This window comes from Abramis brama (genome assembly GCF_963993115.1).
Source record: "Abramis brama genome assembly, chromosome: 1".
NCBI classification, from domain to species: Eukaryota; Metazoa; Chordata; class Actinopteri; order Cypriniformes; family Leuciscidae; genus Abramis; species Abramis brama.
This window is the reverse complement of record NC_139963.1, coordinates 19,345,162-19,368,583: the sequence shown is the minus strand read 5'-3', so window position 1 is coordinate 19,368,583 and position 23,422 is coordinate 19,345,162. Positions and strand designations below refer to the sequence as shown.

At 39.2% G+C, this 23,422-nt stretch overlaps 1 protein-coding gene across 5 annotated transcripts in view; it reads right to left on the bottom strand.

Moving 5' to 3' along the window:
* The window catches only part of baiap2a (BAR/IMD domain containing adaptor protein 2a), a 104,616-nt gene that overhangs the window by 50,451 nt on the left and 30,743 nt on the right, over positions 1-23,422 (bottom strand). For all 5 annotated transcript variants that reach the window (XM_084117473.1, XM_084117474.1, XM_084117471.1 and 2 more), the window contains exon 3: positions 19,214-19,300. In XM_084117473.1, the coding sequence (XP_083973599.1) occupies positions 19,214-19,300 (87 nt within the window). The remainder of the gene's footprint in view (positions 1-19,213; positions 19,301-23,422) is intronic.

Here is a 23,422-nt window from a genome sequence, read left to right as displayed (position 1 = left end):
TGCTCAACATATATGTCTCTGATTGGCCATTGTGTTGATGTGCTCAACATGTCTCTGATTGGCCATTGTGTTGATGCGCTCAACATATGTCTCTGATTGTCCATTGTGTTGACGTGCTCAACAAATATGTCTGTGATTGGCTACAATGATCACCAATGACATATTTGACGCTCTTCACAGAGCGCTTACAGAGATACACATGGGAGTGTTTAAAAGCAGGCGTCTAATATCCCTAATATTGGATCCGCTGATAGACGCCGCTTTCAGATGCTACCGTGTGTATCTGTGCAAGCGCTCGATGAAGAGTGTCAAAGACAACATGTTTTTGAAGCGTTGATCATTGTTGCATGCTCACAGACATATATGTTGAGCGCATCTACACAACAGCCAATCAGAGGTGTTTAAGAATCCGTTCAACAGCGCTCAAAATGCTAGAGGAAAATGCTGGTATCGACAATTTTGTTTAAAATTTCAATACCGAAGTCGGTACTTTTGACAACTCCAGTTAGTAGTAAAACAGCTTATAGTGTAACAATGAAATGCTACAGCACTGAAGCAACGGCCTTTAAAATGCGCTTTGTGGCAATGTGTTCCTGTCAAGACACATTTGAGGTAATCTGAATCAATGTGCTCTACACCGAACATGTCACAACAAGGCAGGAAAAGGTTTCTTCTAAGAACAGATTGATTTGGAGAATGAGTGTATGGCTAGATTAAGTCACTGGATTTCTTTGCTGTAGTTCAGGAATATTCTCTCATTTCCAGCAGGTGTATATTCTTCTGCCTAATGGAACCTCATATTAGCCCTATCATAGTCGTTCCACCTCCCGTCAGCTGAGGAGCACAGCCTGTGCCGAGAGGATCCCTCACACTTGCCCTTCACTGCCAAATCTGCCAAAAACTGCAGTGTCAGCTCTAATGGCTACATTCACATACTGTGTTGTCTGTCAGGATTACAGACTCTCTCATCTCCAGCACGTTCTTTTCCCTATTTTTCCTCATCCTCAAATTCTGTAGCTTCTTATGGCGGACAAAGCTGAAAACACACAGATGCTCACTCACACAAACCCTTGAAAAACCACGTTCTTTTCCCTCTTTCTCAAATTCTGTAGCTTCTTATGGCGAACAAAGCTGAAAACACACAGATGCTCACTCACACAAACCCTTGAAAAACCACAGGAATTGTATGTGTAGTTATTTATTTATTTTTGTTAATGTTGGGAACATTTTGTATGTAATGGTGCTTTAACCATGGTACTGAACGATTATTGTATTTATATACCATGGCACTCCACAGTAAAAAAAAGATTTGGTCCCACTTTATATTAAGTGTCTTTAAATACTATGTAATAACATTCAAATTATTAGTAAATTAATAGCAATAAGTACATTGTACCTAATAATGATTTTCTGTTAATGCAACTACTGTACATAGTTAAAGACATAATATAAAGTGGGACCAAAGATTTCTTAATGTAAAGTAAACAGATCTTCCATAAATCCCAATGTATTTATTTTTATATTATGCTATATTTGCTGGAAATACCAATAAAACATACAGAAGAATTTAGAAATGCTGTAGTATTTGTTTTTTTAAGGTTTTTTTTCTACCTTCAGATTTGGGCTTTTACTCTCGTCTATACAGTACATTAATGCTGGCTAGTTTGCTGGCTTCAGCTAAACTGTCTTGGAGAATTCAGTGATTTGAGTCTTTGAACAGTGCTGAAACTGTCCTATATGCTGAGGTGAAGAAGCCACGACAGTGGAGGGATTTTATTGGGTCAATAGGGCAGGATCTCTGGCCTGACATGTCCTGTCTCCAGCTATTTATATGATTAAACTGCACTTCTCTTTGAGCAGTATAGTTTTGCTAAGGGTTATGCGAGAGCGCACGCGCACACACACACACCTCCTCAAGCAAAATGTAGGGCGGGACTTGATTTTGTCCATGGGGAATTGATTGGATGGTTGTGGTTTGCTATTGGTGGATCTCATGTGAGTGACAGGTTGATCCCGCCCTCACGCCAGTAAACACGTCATCAGAGAAGAGAAGACGGTGCAAGAGGAAGGATAAGTTATTTTGACTTTAACACAAAAATACAAAGGTATTACAATGTTTTGGGACATGGAGCCATTCTAATCAAATAGAAAAGTTATTTTAGATTGTAATAATATTTGACAATATTAGGTTTTACTGCATTTTCTATCAAATAAATTAATTATTTTGTGTATATAATTAAGCCTCTTGAGTTTCAGCCACTACTGATGTGTACCCTGAACTCTTATTTCTAAAAGCAAGAAAAAAAATATCATGTTTTTCATGACATGACCTATAAGAGAAGTGAGGGGTCTGAAGACAAAAAGATCATGATAGTTAAAAAAAGCAGCAAGCAAGATAAAGAAAGGATATATTATAATAACAGCAATTGAGAGGAAGCCATCTCTGTAATAAAGCACTACAGGATGAAAAGCAGAAAGCCTCTAATTTCATGGGGCTGCAGAAGCTTATTAACTATTCCAGCTCTGAACTCAATAAAAGCCATGCCAGACGCAACATACATATACAAGAAGGCTTTCATGGATCAAGACACTCGGCACATATATGCCAAGACAGCAAATCAAGGGCAAGGTGAGGGAGTGTGTGGGCCCTCGTTCTCCCAGCATGCAGTGCAGCTCTCAGAAATAGAGCAGGAGAAAGTAGGGCTCCTGGGACCGAGGCACAGGGCTAATAAAAGAGCTCCGCTGCTCTCATTCCGACAGGCCCAGGTGAATGACGAGAGAGAGAGAGAGAGAGAGAGAGAGAGAGAGAGAGAGAGAGAGAGAGAGAGAGAGAGAGAGAGAGAGAGAGAGAGAGAGAGAGAGAGAGAGAGAGAGAGAGAGAGAGAGAGAGAGAGAGAGAGAGAGAGAGAGAGAGAGAGAGAGAGAGAGAGAGAGAGAGAGAGAGAGTATGGAAGTAAAATAATGTCAAATGTTTTTGAAATAAAAAGCCTGTTGAATTGCACTACTTGAAAAAACATAGGCATTGCATTAACCATGCTTGCATTTTAATGCATTGTATTTTTAGGGCTTGCATTTTTATGGGCTGAAATTCAACATGGTTGAATATTTAAGCTGTGAATAATTCAATTAAAAACATTTCAAACACCTTTTCATTATTAAAAATTAAATAATCCATATTCACCTTTCATATTTCACTTCCAAAATATTCAAACTGTTTGAAAATACAACCAATAATATTCAACAGGCAATTTTCGGTCCATTTTATTTCGCTTTGCAAATTCGCTTCCACAAATTCAGTGGTTCAAATTCGACAGTAAATTCAACATTGACGTCCAGGAACTGCAGGAAAAGCAGAAGATTGCCGAGCATACTCTCCATCTGCTATTAGTCGACCTCACCATCAGATGGTGCAAAAGCGCTTGTTGTTGACGAAGACATTCATTCATAAAATGAAAATGATTATCTGTGTCAGTATATGCGGAAAAGATAATAAACACACAAAAGCTGTGTTTATGTTTCATTCAATAACTTCATTGTTACTTTCCCTGTGTATTCTACATGTCATCAGCTTTCTCTACCATGAACAGGATTATAATCGGTTTCCCTCAATACCTCATACTCAAGGATTCCCCTTCCGTTGGGACAAAACGCTTAACGTAGCTTAATGGACTAATACAGTGATATGAAAGACCAATCTTGCACCTTATTAGGGAAGTAGGCTGTAGGCTACTATATAGGCTACAGGCAAGCATGGACTCAGAATATGAACTTAACGCACAAAGTTTCATGCTGAGCGTTTCGTGATATACTGGCATAAAATCAACACTTGATCAATTAATACTAACACTTTCTCTTCTCTTCTCTTCTCTTCATATATATATAGTATGCCTACGTGTATTGCATTAGCTTAAACTGTCATAGCACTTGCATATTGTTGTCCTATTGTTAACTGTAAATCGCTTTGGATAAAAGCTTCTGCTAAATGACTAAATGTAAAATTGGCTTGACATTGGACATTCGCACATTTAGGGACCGTCTCTAAAGTTGCATACAACATTGGCATACACGTTTCTAACTTCAATAGCAAACTTAAATTTATTTGAATAAATATCAAAAATACAAAGGGAGCGCAGTATGCCTGACACTACATGAACACTCTACAGTTGGTTTTATGACTGTAAGTCATTCTATTCAAATGCTATTGAAGTTAGAAACGTGTATACCAATGTCGTATACACTTTAGAGACGGTCGCTATATGTGCGAATGTCCAACGTCAAACCATCTTTATGCCAGTCTATCACTGGGAAACGTTTAGCATTAAACTTTGCGCGTTATTCTGATTCCATCTGCTTGCCTGCGAGTTTGGTTTTTTACATCACTGTAGTCCATTAAGCTACGTTAAGCGTTGTATATGTCCAGCAGGGGAATCCTGAAGTATTGAGGGAAACCCTAATAGACTGCATGCAGCACATCACCATAATATAAAGTTAAGGCAACTAAACAACCAAGAGAAATATATGTCAACCTCAAAAATGTAACATTGGATCTGTACATCCGCATCGGGAAATAACATTATAATCTCGTTCACGGTAGAGAAAGATGCATGTAGGCTACACAGGAAAAGTAACCGTGAAGGCACTGAATTTAACATAAAACAGCCGTCATAATAATCACAAATACACTTACATTGCTGTAAATGAGTTTTATGAAAGAATGACTTGCTCTAATTTTGCTGGTCTTCGTCAACAACACGCGCTTTTGCACCATCTGATGGTGAGGTCGACTAATAGCAGATGGAGAGTATGCTCGGCAATCTTCTGCTTTTCCTGCAGTTCCTGGACGTCGATGTTGAATTTACTGTCGAATTTGAACCACTGAATTTGTGGAAGCGAATTTGCAAAGCGAAATAAAATGGACCGAAAATTGCCTTGTTGAATATTATAGGTTGTATTTTTAAACAGTTTGAATATTTTGGAAGTGGAATATGAAAGGTGAATATGGATTATTGAATTTTTAATAATGAAAAGGTGTTTGAAATGTTTTTAATTGAAATATGCACAGATTAAATATTCAACCATTTTGAATTTCAGCCCATAAAAATGCAAGCCCTAAAAATACAATGCATTCAAATGCAAGCATGGTTAATGCAATGCCTATTTTTTTTCAAGTAGTGCAATTCAACAGGCTTTTTATTTCAAAAACATTTGACATTATTTTACTTCCATAAGAGAGAGAGAGAGAGAGAGAGAGAGAGAGAGAGAGAGATTGCCAGAAGTTATCATAGGAGTCTGTCTATATTCCATTAAAAGGAGTGACTGCACAAAACACTTTCCATCCTAAACAAGTAACACAACTCCTAGGCTTACTAGTATTTACTAGCGCCATTAGCCTGTTTTCTGTCTGATGCATGACATATGAACATCAAAAAGATGAATTACAAATAATAATAAGTGCTTAATCGCTTTTTCAATGCTATGACCCACTGGCATTACAGTGAATGGGAGAAATTTGTAATGAAAAATATGGCGGCTCTAATAAAATAAGTCCCGCCTTCTTAATACACAGTCCGTAAAAAGACTCCAAACAAATCTGACCAATCGGAGCAGAGAAGACCAATGACAACAGACTGGGTCATCTGACCAATCAGAGCAGAGTAGACCAATGACAACAGACTGGGTCATTGACCAATCAGAGCAGAGTAGACCAATGACAACAGACTGGGTCATTGACCAATCAGAGCAGAGTAGACCAATGACAACAGACTGGGTCATTGACCAATCAGAGCAGAGTAGACCAATGACAACAGACTGGGTCATCTGACCAATCAGAGCAGAGTAGACCGGGACTGAACAAACACAAATGGTACACTTTAGACCTTTGGCTGCCTTTGGCCCATCGGACACCTTTTAGCCAATCAGAACTTTAACTGCCGGAATTAATATTCATGAGCTGTATGATAACATTCATGTCAAATCTATACGAATCTGAACATAAACCCCTCTGTAAAACCCTTTATAATATAAGATATGAAGAAAACGTTGGTGAATGTAAGTCTTACTGAAGTAGAGATTTATGGCTCAGTGGAGGAGAAAAAACTCATTGTGAGATAAAAGGCCTTTAAAGATATGCATTGTAATTTAAATCTACAGACGCAAATAGATAAACCTTTATGTATTGCCTTAAATATGTTGTAGAAATTTGAGTCTGGCAAACAGTTTTAGTTCAATATTTCCTCATTCAATTAGATAGGAGCTGTACTTGCATTATTCAAAACAATTCTCAACCTGAGCTAAATCGCAGGCCACCTTTGCGGATCTCTGAGGAACAAAATGTGTCATTGAGTTCTTTCTGCATCAATATCTCTTAACTAATTCACTGGCCACTCAACCTAAACCACTGAGGGAAGTGCTTCAGACCAGACAGGAAATTAAAACGGCATATCACCACATCATTTGCCGCTCAGAGGGGCGTAAATGCTGATGAGTCCTAATTATGTAACAGTTTTTCCCCCATTATAGACATGGCCGCAGAAACAATCTGAAAAATGTATCTCAGCAGCCTCTTTTCACAATTACAACGATCACAGTCCCTTTAAAGCAAGTCAGTTCACTAGACCAGCCATCTTGGCACCGTGATGCCCACGGGAGCTATTTTCTATCAAAGTAATATCGCACTTCAAATCATCAATAAAAACTGATGAAATGGTATAAAGCATTTAGCTTCTTTAACTGAAATTATGGCTAAAAGCTTTGGCAGCGATAAGATGAGACAGTGCCAAATATGAATGAGGCTTTTTTTTAATGCAAGGTGGGACTTTCATTCTGTCTCTGATACTACACTGTTTTAAAAGTCTAGTTGCCATAGAAACACTTATATGAAAAACCATTTAAAGCTTAAAAATGAAACTTTACACAAACGTCAGCCACTCTACTTAAAAGTTGCGCTTTTAAAAAGTTTGAACAGCATTGTTAAAGACGACTTCTCTTAGTCATGTCTTCTCTCCTCAGGAAGTTTTTTTTCTGTCAGGCATTCGGCACAGGAGTCAGGTGGGTCTCAGCTCATGAATATTAATTCCGGAAATGAATGTTCTGGGGCCGGTTGCATAAACATTAATGCAAGTGTTAAGACAGTGTATTAAGTTCTAGTATGACCCACTAGCAGTTAGTCAGAGGCAGTCAGTCATTTTCGGTATCAAATTAGGCTAATCTACATTTTTATGTAACTGACTTAAAAAAAAAAGAAAAAAAAAAAAGCTATGAACAGTCATAATTTGATGTCTATCTTCTAAGACTAGTCTTAGAGTTAAATGCAACCGGGCCCTGGATTGGCTAAAAGGCAGCCGTGTGTAGAGAAGTGCTACGTGAGGGGCTTTCGCATCAGAGAAACCCTCTCAAAGTTCCTAGAACTACCCGGAAGTACCCGGATTTTGGCGTGTTCGCACCGCAGGAATTAGGAACGATTTAAAGTTCTAGGAACTCTTTTTGGAGGTACTAATTTAGCTTCTACTTCGGAGTAGGGTCTAAACCAGCACTATAGGAACTACCAGTGACGTTAGTGTTCGCTGATTGGCCGAACGCACGCAAAACGCCAGCACACGCCGTTTAAAAAAAAAGCTGTGTAAAAACAGATAGCCTATATATTTACTCCAGAAAAGAACTCTACAAATATAGAAAACAGTGATAAATGGGCCTTTTAACCTTTACGTTGAAGAGAAAATCCAACACAACTTTGAGGGGACCAAGCGAAACATGATTATGTATTTCTGCTCCGCTAGCAACACATCAACCACACGGCATACGCTAATAACTTTTCATATACTGTCTTTTATGTATAACAGTTCTATCTAATAACGTATTAGACAGGACTGTTAGACAGATTGTAAACTAATGAATGCTGTGTGCTCAGGCTCAGGCTAAATAAAGGTCCGCCACGGTGTCAAAATAAAAGTCACAACAAGTGCGGCATACGTCACTCCAGATTTCCTACTGGCGGTGCGAATGCAACCATGCATTTTCCTAAGCAATCACACTGGTGGCTAGTTCCTAGAACTAAGTTCCTAGAACTACCCGCTGTGAAAGTCCTTATGGTTAAAGGACTAAAGTGTACTGTTTGTGCTTGTTCAGTCCAATGTTGAAGCAACAGGTTGGCAAATGCTTCTCGTTGGTCTTAATGTGCCCCTATTATGCTATTTTAAAGGTTCCTAATTTTTGTTTTGGAGGTCTCCTGCAAAAGGTTTACATGCATCCAAAGGCCAAAAAACTCTTTCATTTGCTTATAATATACATTGCAGCATCACCTCTTTTATCACAGTGTCTGAAAATTCGATAAAGGATTCGGTCTCTCTAAACCCCTCCTTTCCAAGAGCCTACTCTGCTCTGATTGGTCAAATGGCCCACTCTGTTCTAATTGGTCTACCACTTACAACACGTATCAGAAACCAAATGTCCATTTGCATATCTGAAATCCAGCTCCGAATCTTCCTCAGCACTTGATACACAGTGATATGAACAGTAACGATGGCATTGGTTTTATGATAAATCTTCAAGTCCTCGTCCTTTGGAAGTTCATGCAAAGTTGATTTGCTTTCGCAGCACAGAAAACAGCATATTCTCGACATGTTGACAACATGAACCAAACTCTTCCAGGCCTCAGCTACAGCAATGTTCAAGGGTGGGTGAAAGTAGACGTCATTAGCAGACCATAGGCTGGCATTATGTAAATATGTTACATTGTTGTGTATGTATGTAACAGGAAGTGAGACCGGAATTGCTGACGACTCATTTCAGAAAGTTCAGAATTAGTTATTTCAATAACTCTATTTGTCATGCACTTTGATCTTTGCAGACTTTTTACATTCACAAACAGCTATATAACACAACATGAAAGGCAGTATCCGAAAAAGCATAATAGGGGAACTTCAAAGTCAACGTTTTACGTATGCGACCTCAAAACCAGCTTGGGATGTATTTGGTCTCTGGCCTACTAATTTAAATCATCTTTTGTTTCTAAATTATACTAAAATAGAACATTTTATGTTAAATGATTTCACTATTCTTAAACTGTCTCTATGCAAATTTTCTTTTTACATAAAATGGATTTCTGCTGAATATAAAGTAGGATCCAGAGTTTGTCCTCAGGTGTACAGCTGGTTGTAAGTAAACATCCGGAGATGTATAGCTGTGAAGCTTCCAGTATGAATGACCTCAAGCTATTGTGGCATGCAAGTGACGTGACAAACCATCAGGCTCTTGTCTAGACATTGTGTACGGCGGAATGTAATACAAATGAGATTAAATCAGTCACTTATAATTTATCCGGAAACTGAATATAAAAAAAAAAAAAAATAGGCATGAATGATAATTATTTAATTTATCTCATTAAATGGAAGCCTAACATCAAAACAACATTAATCTCTGAATAGAAGAGAGAGGCGAATTTCACCAAGCTTTGTTCTCATGGTAACTGTTTCACAAGCAACTTAACTAAAGCAGTGAAGGATGCTGCTTGATTTTAGACACATTTTTCCCCATTTGCTAGACTGATTCAATAAGCAACAGTACAGTCCACGGCGAACATCAATAATAAAACCCAATTACAGACATATTAAACTCATTTCTAGGAATGTTCTGGGTTTAATAAGCTTTGTCAACAACAGTGTCTCAGATCAAATTATTTTAACTCATCCCTTAGTTTTTACTGTAAGACAAATAGTAGAATAAGAATTTTAATAGAAATTTAAATTTAAATTTCCTCATCAAGGAAGCCTTAAAGAAATCAAAAGTAGCATTGAAGGCATTTGTAATGATATTAAAAAATTCTGTTTCAAATAAGTGCCTTCATTCTGGCTGCTGAAAATTCAGCGTTGCCATTTCAGAAACAAAATACATTTTGAAAAATAGAAAACTAGAAATGTATCCGCTTAAAGTAGTTACACCTCAAAAAATATGATTTAAACAACTTCAACAGTTCAAAGCACAAGTTCAAATAATAAACGCTTTTTATGAATAATATAATAATATTTATAATAATATGAATTTATAATAATATGAATAATTCATGTAAATGTTTTAAAGGGGTCATGAATTACATTATTTTATAATGTTTCCTGGGGAGCACTTATAATGCAAGTATGATTTTTATAATCGAAAATGGTCCAAAGCTTTAATTTAGAAATAAAAGGCATTTTTTCCTACCCTGATTTTAGCCTCTGATTTGAACGCTATGTTTGAAGGGGCGTATCTGCAGTGACTTCAGTGTAAACGCCCACTGCTGTGATTGGCTGACATCTTTGCATATGAAATAGCTAGTATTACATGTGGAATTCTCCTGAAAACTTTTACCACATTTTTAATATTACAGCTCTCAAGGTTAACTAATCGTTATGTGTGTTGATTATAGCATTATATTTAGATCTATGGCATTATATTTGGATAGGTTGAGTGCATGAATGCAGTGATCTCATCATTGTAACTATTTCTGCACACTAACAAATGCTTTCATCATAACTAACAGTGCAAATACGGTGCAAATAAGAGATTTGTTGATTATAACGGGAGTTTTGGCGAGAGTCCAGAACTCAGTCACTGATAAACTCACACTGTTCGATTGACAGCTCCAGCGATTGTAACGGGAGCGTTCTTTGATCACTTTCTATATATCATTTTCACAGTAAAATAACAGATTATTTTTTATCCTACCAAGAGAGACCATGTTAAGTTGACTGTTTAGTCACTGGATTGATTTACTGACACATAAACAACAATAAAAGGTTTTGAGACAAATAACTGACTGTACATGAATCATTACATATCAGAAATCACTGGTGATTTTGGTTAGACACGTACAGATAATCAGTACATATCAAACGATCTGTAACAAAGCAATCTCCAATGAAAATCCAATGCAGCGACTGTGTTTTTTCCACAGCCTGGCACTGCACAAAATTTTGTACTTTTCAAAGGCATGCTCACGTACAGTATGTTATTTACCTATTACTTAGTCATGCGTGAATACAGTGGGTGGGGCTACAGTGGTAACTTCTTCAGCAGAGGCATCTTTCACTGATGTCATAAATGGGTACATTAAAAAACGAGTCGTTCTCTGGGCTTGGTTTCAATAAAAGCTGTTTTTGGACTAACAAGGTAGTTTTAAGTTCTGAAACTTACAAAATATTCTATAGTATGACGACCTCTTATGTCAAAAGCTCAAGGAAAAATTTTATTTCTCAATTCATGACCCCTTTAACAACACTATTTAAATCACCTTTATTTATATGGCGCATTATACAATACAGGTTGTTTGATTATTCAATACAAAGCAGCTTTACAGTGATAACAGGAAAATGATTCAATGATGCAACTACAAAACTACAAGTATTTTCGCTCCGTTGACCAACAGAAAGCAGCTTGGTTTGAAAGAGACTTTTGTGGGAGCGCAGATTCATACATCATTACACTAATGACAATGGTGTACACTATTGACTTTTTTGCAGACAAAATTAATGAAATTTCATTATGATTTTGCCGAAAAATGTGACCACGCAGTTACTGTAACCCTGATTGAGGGACAAACTGAAAAGATTTTCTGTGGTAAACAACATCATGCCATGAATGCCGTTGACAGAGCCTAACTTGAACCCAGAACATTCCTTTAAAACGTGACGAGATACCAAAACAGTGGTGAGAAAACACGACGTAACCTTGGTAAGCGTGCAGATTGTGAGCATGCCGTGTTGTGATGTGTCGTCTACGAGCAGTCCAACCACTGTCTGCTTGTGTAAGGCAGAGTGTAGAAAATAGTGATGTAATGAAGGCAGTAAAACACTGAGAAAGAGATGTGGTGGGAGGATATGAGTGGGAGATGGTGACAGGGGCATCATTATCCTAAACAAACCAGTGAGCGTGGGAGTGTATGTGAGAGGGGGAGGAATAGTGTGTGTGTGTGTGTGTGTGTGTGTGTGAGTGAGTGAGTGAGTGTCTACGCTCTCCCTCACGCCTCACTTTCAGATGAGAATGAGCGTTCTCCACTGCAAGCGCTTTGTGCATCCAAGGACACCATATACGAAGGCACGATATTTGTCCAGGCACAACTATGAGTGCGTGACTATGTTTATGCAAGTGTGTGTATGTGTGTATATGCAGAGAGAATCTGTGGAGTTTAATGCAAGAAAAACAGCAAGGAATGAAGCGAGAGAGAGCGCGTGTAGGCGGAAACCATTTACAGTCTGTCTCAACGCGAACCCCCATGGCTCTCATGAAGGAAGACAGACACACAGCACTGCAAATTGCCCACAAGAATTTAGTGTTCCACCTCACGGCACAGGACATCTCCTAACCAAAACAGAGATGGAGCGGTCTTCCATTTCAGCTGAGAGTAAAAAAAACCCTGTCATTATCTCCGCGGGTCGGCGGTCGCAGCGGTGCTGGATTGTATCTGTCCTCGTAATGGCCAGTTTATCATTTCATAGAGAGCAGGGAGAAGTACCACGTGATGCTCTGTCTGACTGAGCTAAACTCTGTGTTACATGTGTTTGAGTTGGGCCTGTTCTCACGAGTAGGTGTGTTGACACGGGAGAGGATATAACCTTGAGCGATCCCTCTGGGAAAGACATGGCAGAAAAGCTCAAATGAGGTTTGGGTGTGGACCAAAAAAAAGAGATAATTCCCACTCTAAATGAGCAGGATTAGCTGCGTTTGAAGCCAAAGACCGATAAACGCACATCTGTGACATTTGACCAATAGAGGAACTAAATGTCACAGATTGACCTCTTGGCTAAATATAAAGAATATAAACATCAAAGGTTTGCGGTAGGGATGTCAAAAAGTACTAGTACTTAGGCTGATGATAAAAAAATAAATAAAAAAAAAACACAAAGGAATAATAGCAGTGTTCCTGCAGAATCGATAGTAAGAGTACGGTACCATCTCAGCTGGGTATCTGCCTAACATACGTACCGCTGTCTAATGAGTCATTAATAAACAAACAATAAATATTAATAAGAAAAAAAAAAAGAAAAAAAAAAGAGAAACCGACTCACTGCTTGCGGCTGTGTTTGGTTAATAAACTACTATTCTCAAACAAATCAAACATATACACAAAGTTAAGCCTAAAGAAAAACAAAAGAAAAAAATAATTTAAAGTTCACTTTATTGAAAGACCTGCATCTCAGTCAAAATCTGACACCATCAAAACCATATTATTAGTTTTATATCTAACAATCATACAGTGATAAACATGCCAATTAAGTATTTTAAATTTAATCTAATTACTTGGAATTTTCTTCTGTTTCTCAATTATTTTCTTGAATATTTAATAAGGCCTTTACTTGAATAATTACTTGACAACTTGAACAAAATTTACTTTAATATGTGAAGGCTACATTAAGGCCATTGTTTTACTTAATTTAGAATTATAATTAAAATTCCTTAATTTGATATTATACTTGTTTTCAATAGCATAGTCATTTTTGCTGCGGTATAATAAATGGGTACAGTGGATTGTGAAATTATGCTGGCAATCATTGGTCGACAACCAGTCTTTAAGTTTTAGAGTTAAGTGGTGTAGACAGTATATTCATTTTATTTTTACTAAATTAACTATTAAACTTTTTTTTTTACTAATTGTGATTTAGAAATCATTAAAAACTAGTGTTGTGTTTATTGTTTGAAATTCAGATATGGTAATGGGCATTTTATTTCTGACACATGCTGTAAGCGGTAGACCATTCATGACAGACTGGGCAACAGATCTGACCAATCAGAGCAGAGTAGACCAATCACAACAGACTGGGCCATCTGACCAATCAGAGCAGAGTAGACCAGTCAACAACAGACTGGGCCATCTGACCAATCAGAGCAGAGTAGACCAATCACAACAGACTGAGCAACATATCTGACCAATCAGAGCAGAGTAGACCAATCACAACAGACTGAGCAACATATCTGACCAATCAGAGCAGAGTACACAGACTGAGCAACATATCTGACCAATCAGAGCAGAGTAGACCAATCACAACAGACTGAGCCATCTGACCAATCAGAGCAAAGTAGACCAATCACAACAGACTGACCCATCTGACCAATCACAACAGACTGGGTCATCTGACCATTCAGAACAAAGGTATATAAATAATCTTAAAGAGAGTGTCTTATAATGTTTGAATGAGATACTAATGTTAATTCATTATGACTTTATTATAATAGTTATAAAATCTATTATAAAACCTATACTTTTTTTTTTCAGGTTTCATTTTAATTTCAGGTTAAGTCATTTTGTTTTGTGCTTTTTTATTTTTTTCAGTTTTACAGTAATTTTAGTACTTATTAACTTATTTTATTTCAGTCAGTTGCCAAGGCAAATTTCTAATTTTCAGTACAATTTTTAATCTAATATTTATTTATATTTTATTTTATTTCAGCTGTATTTCAATAAAAAAAAAAACAAAAAAAAAAACAAACATTTTTAATAGTTCAAGTTAACAATAACAACAATTATGAACAGGTTCTAGACCATGACATCACATCCTGTTGCCCATATTTGTTGCCCAAAGTCTTTTTCGTGCTCGACGCCTAGTGTGTCCATAGCTTAACATTGCTCCTGGATATACACCTTCCTGCAGAGTTCAGCTGCTACTCTAATCACACACCTGAAATGGCTAATCAAGGTCTTTGGGTTCACTTGAAAATTATAGTCAGGTGTGTTAGCAGACTGAGAGCAGCTACATGCATAATGCAGGTGTTTTGGTTCTTGAGTAATGAATGCATACACACTCGTCACTTAATCAGAGCAGAATGACTCATTGCGACACTGCTGAGGAACAATGGCAAAGCCTCTTACAAAACCACACCTGCCCATTATCTACAGTCCATGTAACGGCATTAGAGAATGACAATGCAAAACAGTCAACAACCTTTTTAGTTGTGTAACATACAGCTTAAAAGACTTCTCCCAACAGACTGGGTCTTCTGACCAATCAGAGCAAAGTAGACCAATCACAACAGACTGGGCCATCTGACCAATCAGAGCAGAATAGACCAATCTCAACAGACTGGGCCATCTGACCAATCAGACCAGAGTAGACCAATCACAACAGACTGGGCCATCTGACCAATCAGAGCAGAGTAGACCAATCACAACAGACTGGGCCATCTGACCAATCAGACCAGAGTAGACCAATCACAACAGACTGGGTCATCTGACCAATCAGAGCAGAGTAGACCAATCACAACAGACTGGGCCATCTGACCAATCAGAGCAGAGTAGACCAATCACAACAGACTGGGCCATTTGACCAATCAGAGCAGAGTAGACCAATCACAACAGACTGGGCCATTTGACCAATCAAAGCAGAGTAGACCTGTCACAACAGACTGGGCCATCTGACCAATAAGAGCAGAGTAGACCAGTCACAACAGACTGGGCCATCTGACCAATAAGAGCAGAGTAGAACACTGCCATCAAGAAAAAAAAGAGAAAAAAATATAATCATAATCATCATAATCATAATCTTTCAAAGTGTCATACTTTTTTAATGAGATACCATGTTAATGCATTATGATGTTACATGAACAACAGTATTTTAATTATAGTATCTTTGCAGTAACTATAGTCACCAGGTCAACTATTTTGTAAGGTTTAGTATTATTCACTAGCATAATCAAATATACAATTTAAACTAAATGACAAAGTATAAATTCAAAATTGTGGGGAAAAATATTGTATTAACACAGCCCTAGTAATAAATATGAAATTTTGCAGAAAATATATGGTTACCAGAGTGCATTTTTGGACAGGAGTGTCTTTCGCCCATAACAGATGATTTGTTGTGTGTTTATGAAGAGTAATTCGAGAGGCCCTCATTGTGTTGTATGTCCAGGGGGTCTGTCGGTGAGGCTGGGACTCTGTGTGATTCACTCTCAGTGAGAGCGAGAGAGTGGGATTCAAGTGCCAATGCCTTTTGCGAGTTCAAATGAGAGATGAACTGCACAGTTGATTGCATTATATATGAAGGGGGAGTTTACTCAGCCTCAGTCCAGGAAACTCCCTGTGGAAATAACGTAGATGCTGCTTTCATGTCCTGAGAAACATGACCCAATGCGATGGATATGAGCCAATAAAATTCAAACTCTGCATTCACATCTCAAACAGCATTTATACCATGAAAAGGACAGTTTATGCAAACATTTTGTAATGCGGCATAATCAAAGGGATAGGTCCCCAATTTTTTTTTTTCAATTTTAACTCTGTTATCATTTACTCATGTTGTTCCAAAACTGCATGACTTTTGTTCATCTTAGACACACAAATTAAGATATTTTCAATGAAGTCTGAGAGATTTATATCCCTTAAAAATGCTCAATTCATATGGATTTCTTTTAGGATCTATTTGAACTTACTGAAGCAAAGTTTTGGTGGAATGGACTTTCAAAAGGAGGGACAGGCATCTCTCAGGTTTCAAAAATGAATACAAGTCTTATGGTTTGGAATGACATGAGGGTGAGTAAATGATGACAGATTTTTTATTTTTGTGTGAACCTTTAAGCAAATATCACACAAGCTTGCTGCTATTCAGACCAACAGCATGATTGCGAGTGTGTTACTGGTTATGTACAAGAAATTATTATTGAGTAACTTTACTGTACATTTCATACAATAATGGCAGTTTGTTTTTGCACCTCCACCAAAAGCAGTACCAAACAAAAGTCAAACTGGAATCACAAGCGCATCTCCGATTAGCACAGTAGTGGTGTTTTTTTCCTGAATGAATCAATGGGTTTGAACTAAATCGATTGATTGCATGATTCAATGACTCACTAATAAAGACAGCCACTTGTTTAGTTCATGAATGGATCAGTGTGTCTGAATGAATCAAATGAGCGAATTATTCAATAAGCATGCTTTCCTACTATATAGGAGACAAAAACAGTATGTCAAAGAGTATTATGTCCAGATCACAGTATTCATAAAACAGCACCCAGATGACCAACTACTTCCGGCATTCTGAAACGCACATATGATGGACACTTTACTATCCCATGATGCAGCGGGAGAGGATTTGAGAATGGCCACGTAGTGACGCAACTGACAGTGGTAGGGTACATGACAATGAAAAAATGATGAATGTAGTATTTCAGGATTACATTCATATTATACAGAACATACTTTTTTATCTGTATAATACAAATATTAATATTTGCAAATTATGTACTTATTCAGAAGAGGAGACTATGTGATTTTGGACACAGTGTGAATTAGAGAGTTTAAACAAATCAGTTGATTGAATGATTCAATGACTCAGAAATAAAAGACACTCATTGTTAAGTTCCCGAATGAATCGAGTGTTTGATTAGCGAATTCGAGCGAATTATTCAGTGACTCATTCATAAAGACACTTGCTTGGTTTCTAAATTAATCAGTGTGTTTGATTGAATCATTTGAGTGAATGATTCAATGACTCATTCATAAAGACTCACAGAGATTTTGGAGAGTGCATTCAATGGACACTTTACTATCCCATGAGGCCAGCACAGGCAAGCGACGCAGCTGACACAGACAGGTCTGTAACTCTTACAAAAGCCCAGCCGCTCCTTACATCCTTTGACAACAGTGTATCCGTGCTTGAACTTGAAGTGAACAAAACTTTCTGCAGTTGTGGCATTCACACTGTTCCCAGTTCCCTGCCCTGAGCAACCTGGCAAGATACGTTCGTTACATCCCGACCACGAGTGCACTTTCAGAGAGAACATTCAGCCTTTGTGCTTGGATTTTGGAGGAGAGATGTAAGCTACAGAAACCATTGCCAGTCAGCGACATTCTGTTCTTGCATGGATATTTAAAAAAAGATTGAATTTTGCAGTATAGCTAGCGAGCCAACAGTTTTCATTTATTCATATTTTTGGCTTTTCATTTTGAGTGACAGATGTCATATTTAATATAGCCTATTTTTCTCTGTGACACTTTTTTTGTGTGCGTGTTCACTGTATCATGATAAGACAAAAACAACATAAAATTCTTGTATTGCCAACATTTTATATTTGTTCTGCCCTCTCTTTCTTTATGGGAAATTTAAATTTGAGATTAGTGGGATTTAGCGGGATCGGTCGGGTCGGGAAGAAAAACATTGTAAGCAGATAGCGGGCAAGAGTGGAATAGAACCTAGCGGCAACGGGACGAATAAAACAGTCCCGCGCAGACCTCTACCATCAAACATCAAAATAAAGTGTTATCAGTTAAGCAGACAGTCTACTAATACTCTAATAAGAGTTAGTCGACATGTAGTTGCAAAGTTACTTATATTAAGTAGAATGTCTAAAGTCGGCCATCAGTGTTACAGAACAAACATTTTCACATTTGTTCCTCATCAATTGTACCTACTCAATCAGTAAGTAATGTCAAACACAGCATTTCGCTTAGCTCTTGAATTGATCAGTGATTTGAACAAATGGATTGATTGAATGAATCAATGACATGCAGAATTGTCTGGTTTAGCTATGTAACATGCAGAAAGACTCCCACCTGACCGTCTGTCTGAAAAACCCAAAGTATCCCAAACAAAAGTCAACTACAGCCTAAATTCACTCAGGGCTCCTGATAGTGAGGTAGAAGGTGGTTTAGTCCATGCTCAAAAGGACTGGAAAGTTCAATAGACAATGGAGATGGCATCACGAATACAAACAAGATTATGCTGCCATACCTCTAGCTGATCCCCATCAGCAACAAGCATCTTGAGGGTCACATATACACCCACTCTCACATCCCTGGCAGAACAAAGAACCAACCAACAATTCTGACAGCCTCCCTGTAGCAGAAAGTGAAAAGCTATTTCAAGAAGTTATAGCCCTCGAACTAGATCCGCTTTTTAAACCGATCATAAATGATGCATCGCCAAGTTTCACTGCAGCATGGCAGATGAATTCCCATCCAATGCTGTCAGCCCTTTGACTTCATTTTCCAAGCAAACTCAAGAAATTGAGCAAGAGAAACAAGGAATAATTTACACCAGTACATAAACCATGTCTGAAATGCGTCAGATTTAAAAAGGTACGATATAAAAGCTTCTCGTAGGTACAAATTCTGACAGTTGGGCCTAATGAAAGCAACATCGGCACTTTGCTGAGCATGTGGTTCCATTAGTGCGTGTTTTGTGGTGTCATGTCGGATCAGGCCACACAGTTTGCCTGTTCCCTTGAGGCAAAACAAGACGCCGAGACTCACCCAGGTCTTTAGATCCTTGACTTTCACTGGCCAGCTCTCCCATTCTCACCAGAGCATCAAAATAGCCCTTCGCTGCAAATGTCACACCTGCAAAAGATGGAGGCAAAAAGAAAAATATGTCAAACATTCTCATCTCTCAGTACAACAGTATATTCAGTGATCAAAGTGCCCATGACGAGGACGGGAATGGCTATCAGCTGTGCAAGTTGGTGTCAGTCCAGCTGGGTAATGAGCGGGAAAAAAAAAGCTATAGGAGTGGATGAGTCTGTCACACAACAGGAAACACAATCAGTTGTACAGGAAGCACATTTAGAATGAGTAAAGATAGCCCTCCTGTGACTATGGAAATTTACCCCCTTTTTTTTTTACCGGACCAGCCCAGCTGTCTCCCACATAAACACACACACACAGTTTCCCAATCCCATGCCTCATTACGGTTTTAAAATGTCAACCTCGGTGAAAAGAGAATAAACAGAATATCATCATTTCCACAACTCTCTCTGGATCCCCACATGTGCGGAAGAGAGAGCGAGATAATATGGGCATTTGATTGTGAGTGAGAGTATGATTTTACAGCTTAGTCTAATAAGAAGTTTCATGGTGGTCTAGCCTAGGCTTGGCTTATGCTGGTTTGGTGTTGGTCTAACTGGTGGGACTACATACATCTAGGCTATTCACTTGTAAAACCTGAATGTTACTGTGATCTTTTCAGATATTTCATAAATACTTTTGCTTCAAGCAAGTATCAGTGAAATATTAGTACAATTTAAAATAACTATTTTCCATTGTAATACATTTTAAAATTTAATGTATTCCTGTGACGGCAAAACAGAATTTGCAGCAACATTACTACAGTCTTCAGTGTCACACGATCCTTCAGAAATCATTCTAATATGATGAGTTGATGCTCAAGAAACATTTCTGAATATCCATCCATCCATCCATCTTCTTCCGTTTATCCGGGGCCGGGTCGCGGGGGCAGAAGTCTAAGCAGAGATGCCCAGACTTCCCTCTCCCTAAACACTTCCTCCAGCTCTTCTGGGGGGACACCGAGGCATTCCCAGGCCAGCCGGGAGACATAGTCCCTCCAGCGTGTCCTAGGTCTTCCCCGGGGCCTCCTCCCGGTGGGACGCGCCCAGAAAAAGTTCCCGGGAAGGCGTCCAGGAGGCATCCGGAACAGATGCCCGAGCCACCTCAGCTGACCCCTCTCGATGTGGAGGAGCAGCGGCTCTACTCTGAGCTCCTCCCGAGTGACCGAGCTTCTCACCCTATCTCTAAGGGATCGCCCAGCCACCCTGCGGAGAAAGCTAATTTTGGCCGCCTGTATCCGGGATCTTGTCCTTTCGGTCATGACCCACAGCTCATGACCATAGGTGAGAGTAGGAACGTAGATTGACCGGTAAATCGAGAGCTTCGCCTTGCGGCTCAGCTCTTTCTTCACCACGACAGACCGGTACATTGACCGCATTACTGCAGAAGCTGCACCGATCCGTCTGTCAATCTCCCGTTCCATCCTTCCCTCACTCGTGAACAAGACCCCAAGATACTTGAACTCCTCCACTTGAGGCATGAACTTTCCACCAACCTGAAGTGGGCAAGCCACCCTTTTCCGACTGAGAACCATGGCCTCGGATTTGGAGGCGCTGATTCTCATCCCAGCCACTTCACACTCGGCTGCAAACCGTCCCAGTGAATGCTGAAGGTCCTGGTCTGATGGGGCCAGCACAACAACATCATCCGCAAAAAGCAGAGACGAAATCGTGTGGTCCACAAACCTGACACCCTCCGGCCCCTGGCTGCGCCTAGAAATTCTGCCCATAAAAATTATGAACAGAACCGGCGACAAAGGGCAGCCCTGCCGGAGTCCAACATGCACCGGGAAACAGTCTGACTTATTGCCGGCAATGCGAACCAAGCTCCTGCTCCAGTCGTACAGGGACCTTAGCAAAGGGCCCCGGACCCCATACTCCCAGAGCACCCTCCACAGGACGCCGCGAGGGACACGGTCGAATGCCTTCTCCAAATCCACAAAGCACATGTGGACTGGTTGGGCAAACTCCCATGAACCCTCCAGCACCCTGTAGAGGGTATAGAGCTGGTCCAGTGTTCCACGACCGGGACGGAAACCGCACTGTTCTTCCTGAATCCGAGGTTCTACTATCGGCCATATTCTCCTCTCCAGTACCCTGGCATAGACTTTCCCGGGGAGGCTGAGAAGTGTGATCCCCCTGTAGTTGGAATTTCTGAATATCAATGTTGCTATTTTTTTAAGACTGTTTTAAGAAGCACAACTGTTTTCAACATTGAATTTCTGAATATCAATGTTGAAAACAGCTGTGCTTCTTAAAACAGTGTGGAAGTTCAGGACTCATTGATGAACAAATGTTTGAAGAACAGCCGTTATTTGAAATAGAAATATTTTCTATCATGTCACTTTTGATTCATTTAATATATCTTTGCCAAATAAAAGTATCAATTTCTTTAAAAAAAAAAACAACAAAGAAAAACTACTGACACCAAATTGTGGGGTCACTCACTATGTTTGTTGGACATTAAAACTAAATGGAATAAAATGGAATAGCTGTACAGCACATAAAAATAGAAATGGGAAATCTGCACAAGGTGCACCATGTAAGAATTTTGCAGTAAAATATCCAAAAACCACTAGGCCAGTGTTATATATTTTGTTTATTTGATTACTTACAATATCCCAAATGTTTCCAACTATTTGTAAATCGTGAGAAAATTTAGTTTTTAACCAAGGAACCGGGATGTGTGAGCAGGTGTGAGGGAGTCGCCAGTCAATGGCGTCATATCCGCGTTACCCTCGGTTTCCGCTCATACTGCCATAGTAACCATGGTGACAGACGTGGACAATTGGGTTACGCCTAGCGGTATGCTCAAGCTGTTGTTGTTTTGTTCAAACATTTTAGACCATGGCAAGCAGACTTTGAGACAAAAAGAGGACTAAAACGAGGATCAATATCATTTCGAGCTCCACGTCCGCGACTAACTTCGACTTGACAGAGATGTACTTTATTAGACAGGTGAGCAAATGTACATAAAACTAATCAATGTTATATAGTTCAACAAGATGAAATGTTAGAATATGATCTGTATGTTATTCTAATGCTGATCTAGCTTACTGCTAGTCTCATACAGCCAACAAACTAACACATAGAACAGGGATAGGCAACTCCGGTCCTGGAGGGCCACTGTCCTGCAGAGTTTAGCTTCAGCCCTGATAAAAACTCACCTGCCTGTATCTATCTAGTAATCCTGAAAACACTGATTGCCTTGTTCAGGTGTGTTTAATTAGGGTTGGAGCTAAACTCTGCAGGACAGTGGCCCTCCAGGACCGGAGTTGCCTATCCCTGACATAGAATAACATTCAACACACTCAAATGCAGTTTAGTGTGATACTATAACTGTTAGACCAAGTGAAACAGCGTTGCGTTACCTCACAAGTTTAATTCGTCTAATAAACTGACCTGTGTGAGTGGTAATTCAGCACTTTTTGTGTAGTTCGGTAGAATTAATTGTCCTTATTCCTTTATATGTTGGAAGCAGCCAGCTTCCAACATCACCAGGCAAGTGCTCACCTGGAATCCCCAAGGCAAAAGGAAAAGAGGAAGGCCAAGAAATATGTGGCGCCGAGATCTGGCAGCTGATACCAAAGAACTTGGATACACCTGGAGCCAGCTGGAGAGAAAAGCCCAAGACAGGGATGCCTGGAGAGCTCTTGTCGGCAGCCTATGCCCCAGGAGGGGTAGCAGGCATAAGTAAGTAATTCCTTTATATCCGCGGGACTCGCGTGTGGCGCTGATATCTGTCTCTCATTAGCAATCGCGATCTGCTTCATACCACAGTCATGTTAAAAACATCAATGTACTCATCCATAAACATTATTAGATCCATCAGCTTGACGACAAGATCCATAATTCCTTAATGCTTATGCCTCATCAACCTACGCCTTTGTTATTGTAAGAGGTTAGCGACCTCTAGCAGCGAAAAAAATTACATATTGTAGCTTTAATGTAGTAAATGAAAAAGGTGCTCACAATGTAGACGGCTATGGCAATCATAATGAAGCAATTCAGTTTTCGCCATGTGTCCAGTATAGAAAGTGTGTCATTCTCCACTGAGGAGTAGGAACTGAGTGAAAGAGTGTGAGATTTGGGACAGCCAAACAGCATGCTGGTGTTTTCC